This window comes from Pseudorasbora parva, chromosome 1, assembly GCF_024679245.1.
Source record: "Pseudorasbora parva isolate DD20220531a chromosome 1, ASM2467924v1, whole genome shotgun sequence".
NCBI lineage: Eukaryota > Metazoa > Chordata > Actinopteri > Cypriniformes > Gobionidae > Pseudorasbora > Pseudorasbora parva.
Genome location: NC_090172.1, coordinates 51,384,656 through 51,391,809, shown reverse-complemented (window position 1 = coordinate 51,391,809; position 7,154 = coordinate 51,384,656). Strand labels below are relative to the sequence as shown.

General features: G+C 33.6%; 1 protein-coding gene across 3 annotated transcripts in view; it reads left to right on the top strand.

The window, feature by feature from the left end:
- The window catches only part of efl1 (elongation factor like GTPase 1), a 152,060-nt gene extending 145,207 nt beyond the window's left edge, over window positions 1-6,853 (top strand). For all 3 annotated transcript variants that reach the window (XM_067445108.1, XM_067445100.1, XM_067445095.1), the window contains exon 20: window positions 5,571-6,853. In XM_067445108.1, coding sequence (XP_067301209.1) covers window positions 5,571-5,759 — 189 coding nt within the window. In that variant the 3' untranslated portion in view covers window positions 5,760-6,853. The remainder of the gene's footprint in view (window positions 1-5,570) is intronic.
- The last annotated feature ends 301 nt before the right edge of the window (window positions 6,854-7,154 follow it).

Below are 7,154 nucleotides of genomic sequence, written 5' to 3'. Positions count from 1 at the left end.
AGTCTTATAAAGTTGGTCCGGGTAGCATTTCCTCATCTTTTTTGTTGTCGATCTCTCACCTGTCTTTGTCTCTGTCTTTCTCCGAGAGCCGCAGAGTTGAAAAGGGGCCAAACGCAGGACGCTGCACCATTAGTGTGAAAACTCACCCGCTCGCTGCCATATCTCAGAGAACCTACACACTACATCTGACAGCCTGCATGCATGCATTGCGTCTGTATGCTTGTGTGTGTGGGCAGATGTCAAGCTTTGACAGCAGCACTTCCATTCAGAGAGTGTGTGTGCGTGCGCATGTGTGTGTGTGTATGTGTGTTTGTTCCCCACTGTGCCGAGAGCCCATTAGACACCATTAGACACATATGCCAGGGCCTCGAGTCCGCCCTCGATCTGTCTGCCAAGCGTCTGCACGCCCCTGCCATGAGACGGACGCACACACTCACATACACGCACTAATCAGCACCGGCCATGAGCAAGACGCATGCAGGTCAACATAATCTAATTGTGTAAGATGGACAAAGAAACAGACTAATGAGTTACACTGGACCGTTGTGCAATTCTGACACACAGTTAGAGTCATTCAGTGTTAGTGCTGCTATCAAACACACACTCCACCCTGACGTGGGCAGCGGCGGACGGTCGCTCATTAAAACCTTCCGTCTCACTACATTTCCATTCACCGGCATTGTAACAATTATCCGACTCTATCACAATCATGACCGATTGAACAACTTTGCGGGTAAAAAACACGGTGAAATAATATTTATATGATTGTTTGATCTAGAGAGTATATATCTAAATTGATATTTTTATTCAGCAAGTACACATTACATGTTTTAAAAGTGACAGTAAAGATATATATAGTGTTACAATTAGATAAAATAAATGCTATTCTTTTTAACGTTCTATTCAACGAAGAATCTTTGAAAAAAATTGTCTATTAAAAATGTAAATAATTCAATGTAAACATTACTGTTCAAAAGTTTTTTTTAAATATTTTAGAAAAATGTGTCTTGCTCTCCAAGGCTGCATTTATTTTGATCAAAATACACTAAAAACACTAATATTGTGAAATATTGTTACAATTCTAAATAACGGTTTTCTATTTCAATGTATTGCAAATATAATTTATTCCTGTGATGTAAAGCTGAATTTTCAGTTTCATTCCTCCAGTCTTCAGTGTCACATGATCCTTCAGAAATCATTCTAATATGATGATTTATTACTCAATAAATAAATTATTATTATCAATGTTGAAAACAGGAATTTATTTGTGGAAACCATGATACATTTTTATTTCAGGATTCTTGAAATATTGAAGTTCAAAAGAACAGAATTTATCTGAAATGGTAGTCTATTGTAACATTATAAATGTCGTTTCTGTCACTTTTGACCAATTTAATGCGTCCCTGTGAAATTAAAGTATTCATTTATTTAAAAAAAAAATCATATTAACCCTGTTTTTTTAAAAACCTAAAAGAGCTTGTACACTATAAAAAAATATTTAGAAAAAAAGTTACCTGGTTGCCTTAAAATTTTGAGTTAATTGAAATTTTAAAAAAAAATGTTAATACAATGAACATTTTTTGAAATTAGACAACCTGACGCAGTGAAACTATTTTCATGATTTATCACATTTTTATGTGGTTCAGATACAATAATATTTTGAGTTTCTATTACTTAAACAAATTTCCTTCATTGTATCAGCTGACATTTTTAATTTCAATAAACTCAAAATTTTAAGGCAACCAGGTTACTTACTTTTTTAAGTTAAACCAACAAAAAACAACCAAAAATTTGTACAGTGTAGCGTATGAATATCAAATCTAAAAACAGACTCTTCTAGCCAATATTTGTGTGTTGTGTACCTCTATTAGAATAGTGTGTTTTTAGCTTAGCAAGATGCTAACTCTATCTAAATCAACATTAATTCCGGTCTCTCGTGCAGCTTGTGTGAAAAACGCTCTTTGTGATTTGCAGCTTGTGTTGAATGTTCCAGATCAGCCATTTATGAGGTTTGATAACGCTGTCTTAGTAAGCCAGAGCTTGTGTGTGTGAGTGTTCGCATGGAAGACACATGAAAAGTGCCTTGTCACTTGTTGGGTTGTGCTTGAATGGGTGCACACACAAGACAAAAGCTCTTTGGTGGAGGAAAAAAGGAGGGATAGTAACCCAAGCTGTCAGGTCAGCAGAGAGAGAGAGAGAGAGAGAGAGAGATGAGAATAAGAAAGCAGATATCGAATCAAAGATCAGCACTCATGAAGCTCTTTGCTGGTGCTCTTCTGCTGTTGAAATGCTAATTGTAACCTTGCTGTCTTCCACAAACGCACTGATCCGTCAGTGAAGTTCGGCCGCAGATGCTCTTGAAGCGCTGGACTGGCTCGGTTTGCGGGCAGCAGTCGATAACTGTGTAAATCCGTCCGTTGTTGCCATCTGTCCCGAGGTAACAGAGCCCACGCCGTGGGGCCTCTGTGGGACCAGGTGCAGGGGCCCCGCTGGACTCTTACAGTAATTGTACCACTCGCGCTATTGTCTGAGCATGAGGTCATATTGTGTGGAAGTGTGTGTGTGTGTGTGTGTTGCTGCAGGGATTGCGTCATCCGCCGAGCACCTGCTCCCATTGCTGTGTGTGTGTGTGTGTGTGTGTGTGTACGCTGGTACATGCTCTCGCTGTGCCTCATATAATGACCATTATGTGTATCTCTTCACAGCGGACAATTGCGTAGTCTACTTCTGCCCTCGAACAACTCATTTTCGTTTTTATAATGAAAGTGAGGCAAACAAAGGGATAGAAATTTATTGTGGTGCCAATTCTAGTTTTCTGAACTCTTGTCTGGCTGACTCACAAATTAACAATATAGATGTGCAGTACTTGACAAAAATGTCATCTTAAAATCTGATCTTAGATCTTCTAAATTCTGGAAATCAGTAACACTTTACATTAGGGTGTACGTTAAATATGACATTAGGGGTGGATGGTATGACCCAAATAATTCTACATTCATAGTCACAGTATCACAACACTTCATTTTGCTGGAAATTAAATGAAGAAGAAAAAAAGTTTGTTTTTGTTTAAATAGTCATGTGATAATTAGTCTTAGGCTATTTTGAATAATCCAGAAAATGTAATGCTTAGAGTTATTTATTTAGAATAATAATAATACATATATTGGATAACCCAGTGATTTAAAATACATACATATTTATTTGTTTATTTATTTGTTTATTTAAGAAATATACATTTAAATTTATTATTTAATTTTATTTAGAATAATATAATATTGGATAATCCAGTGAATTAAATACAATATATATTCAAATTAAAATTGTGTTTGTTTGTTTGTTTGTTTGTTTGTTTTGTTTATTTATTTTGTTTTAATGTCTATTTTAGATAAACAAGTCAAATAATTACTTTGCATTATTTGTTTTGCCTATTTTTAATACATTTTGATATTTGTATCATATTTGTATCAATGTTAACTGATTTAAAAATGAATATTGCCTTATTTGATATTTTAGATAATAAAATAAATACATTTATTACAATAATAATATTTGTTCCACATAAAATGTTTAATTAATTGTATTAATTCATTAAATATTAAATCCTGTTAATCATAGACTGTCAGTCAGCACTGGAATGCTGTTTTGACCAATCGGCATCCAGGAGAACAAGAACAATGTTAATATTAATATCAAATCACTGATTCTTGAGATAAGGGACAAAACATGTCCCAAACACAAAAGCCCTATTTATATTTAAAAGTAAGAATATCGACACAATAAAAATAATCCAAAAGTTGCATCTAAGGGAAATTTGTGTACTCAGACATTTATTGCTTATTCTTTTAAATAATTTCTTTAGTATTATTTTAAAAGCACACACTATACTTGTGCAATGCATGTAATCTAACCTTTCCATAGCAGGTTCACAATATAAAACTACCAAATAAAGTGGTTAAAAATGCAACAAATTAAAAAATACACAGTTTACATTATAAGGCAGAAATCTTGTAGATATCAAACGATACAACAAGTAAATATTAAATAGTATTTTCCATTAAAAATACCTATAAAATTGTGTCCTCAGTTTGTGTCAATGATTTTTTTATCATTCTGAATAAATCAGGCAGCGTCATGGGCAGCTTTAACTCTGCACTTATTGACAGAGCACTTATGATTTCCTGCTCATTGTGAAGCTCACAGTAGAAAACACATTCCTGAAAGATCATTTTTGGAATTATTTTTTAAATATTTTAAAAAACAATATTGAAGTCTCTGCAGCCTTAACATATCAACTCTGTCATCGCAGTGTAATAGTTTTGGTAATTAGTTGAGGGATAAATCTTTTTATTTTGATAAGTTTATTAAGGCAGCTACAAATGAGGAAACTAAATTAAATTGCTCCACTGTACAACGCATGGTGAAGGTGGGGGGAAAAAAATGTTCAACTCCGTCGGTTTTTTTGTTTGTTGGATAACAGGTGCCCTCAAAAAGTTTGTATAATGTGATTTTTGTATATGGGGAATTCATCTAATGCTGTTTCATGATTGTATTTACATATACTGTATATTTCGCCTCAGCTCAACCTTTGTCAATACCATCAGAATTTTACACCATCAGGTGAAGGTTTTTCTTTTTCTTTGTTCAATTTATTGTGTAAAAATGTTAAAACATCAATGGAACATGCTATTGTGCCTTAATTACCTACACCGTAATAAATTTTAAAAAAAGGTTACCTGGTTGCCTTAATTTTGAGTTTATTAAAATTCAAAGTTTGAGTTAATACAATGAACATTTTTGAGAATCGTCAACATTTATTCAAATATTATTAAAAGATTTTGTAAGCATATTGGGTAATTGTGTGTGTTTTATTTCTGATGACGCAGTGAAACATGCCAAATTGTGCCATTTTCATGATTTATTAAATTGTTTATGTGGGTCAGATACAATAATATTTTCTATTTATTAAACCAATTTCCTTCTTTGTATCAACTCAAATTTTTAATTTCAATAAACTCAAAACAACCAGGTTGTTTAAACCAACATTTTTTATTATTTTTTTTACAGTGCAACATTGGTGATATATGTTTAATATTAAGAGGAGGGAAGAAAATAAGGAATTTTAGAAACTGGGTTTTTCATAATAGTGTAAAAACACAAAAAAAACTGAAAATATATTTTATGACTTAGATAGTTTTTTTACTAAAAACCAATATTACATAACTGAAGATTTTACAGTGTTTTTGGATGGATTCAATTAAATTAGCATGCTTTTTAGTGAGTCTGATGGAGTTGACACAAATTAAGTTATGGAGTGAATAAATATAATATAATATAATATAATATATTTAAACCTTTGTCTACAAAAATACCAATTTTGAATAAAGTAGTTTTTATTTTTTACATCTAATCTTTTGTCTCTTATCTCAAGAATCAGTGAAATACATTGACATTAGTCATTTATTGTTCATGAGTTGCATTAAAGTTTTGCATGCAAATATCTAACCACAGCACAGACATCATTAACAATGTGTGTGTGTGTGTGTGTGTGTGTTTGTGTGTGTGTGTTTTAGGTTATCCCTAGTGATCCATTCTGGGTGCCCACTACTGAGGAGGAATATTTACACTTTGGAGAAAAAGCAGACTCAACCAGTCAGGCTCTGAAATACATGAACGCCGTACGAAGACGCAAAGGCCTCTACGTGGACGAGAAGATCGTCGAACACGGGGAAAAACAACGAACTCTCAGCAAGAACAAATAAAGCCAGCGATGCTCATTTGTGAAACGCGAGCAGAATGATTTCATTTGAAGTAAATTCAGTGCAACAATATAATAATGATTTTGCACAATTGTATTATTTATTCAATTGTTCTGCTGTTGTTTTATAAAAGTGGTTCACTGACATATTTCATGTCACACAACCACTCCTTCGTTTGACTTTATAGTATCGGTCTCTACTGACCAACCGATTGGCTGAAACTGACCAGATAGTGATTCAGTCATTACCTCCCATCAATTTCCATGGTTTTATTCATAATGGATCTCATGATTTCACATTGCAAATTGGTTTAAAAAAACCAATTCTGAGAATGTTAATGAATTCAGTGACTGAACCTCATTAGCTAATATCAGTTCAATCTGGTGAGATACTTCAACTACGACTGAACATCAAGTCTTTATTCTACAGTATATTCATTTGAGCTATAATCTATTGTAAAAATGTGCTGTGCTATTAAGCAATTAAGCAATTGCAGTGCACTCTGGAACCGAATGTTGTAAATATTATACAGCAATTGAAGTCAATTACACAGTTCGAGACTCTTTTTGGACCAGACTGAAGGAATAGATTGTCTGATTTGCACTGTTGCGAGACTGTTGGTGTACACAGATCTTTGCAAATTGCTGCGAGTCACTCGATTTTTCTTCTTTTTTTCCCCTTCACATGTTCCTAAACAACCATTCCTTCCTCAGTTATTTAAGTCAGGATTAAACCCTGCCATTAAAGGGACATGCTTTCAAATCATAGCGTATCTCCTTGCGTGTTTGGGATCTTGCGCTGGGGTCTGGCGGGGCCCTGCGTTGCATAATTTAAGAGTCCTCTTGAAATACAGTTTCAATTAGTTTGAAGGGAAACGGCCTTGAAATGAATTCCTCCATCGCTCCCCTTTGGTTTAGACACATTTAAACCCTTGATTTAATTTGTGTGGAACACAGCTTTAATAGCATTGGGAGAAGGATTTCAATTCTTTTATAAGAAGCTGGCAGAATACTGCATCCTGCTGAATACTACACATGTAGAATGCTATCATGTCAAATCACTACCAGGATTTAGGAAATAAACTTGACTGAACACACCGAATGTGTTTTCTGTTTGGCCTTTCTGGTTTAACATGATCTGTTGTAATCATGCCTTCATTTTCTGAAATATACCTTCTACAATCACTGTTATTTATCTATGTTAGATAATTATTTAGATATAATAACAATAATAATAATAACAACAACAACATGTTTTTAGGGCAATTGGTAAAAACTACATTTATTATTATTATTAATAAAAAACTACCATGATTATTACCATTTTAGGGTAATGACAACTTGATATTGACATTGAATTGATTGACAGCCCTAATTAATATATATCATAAAAATAATA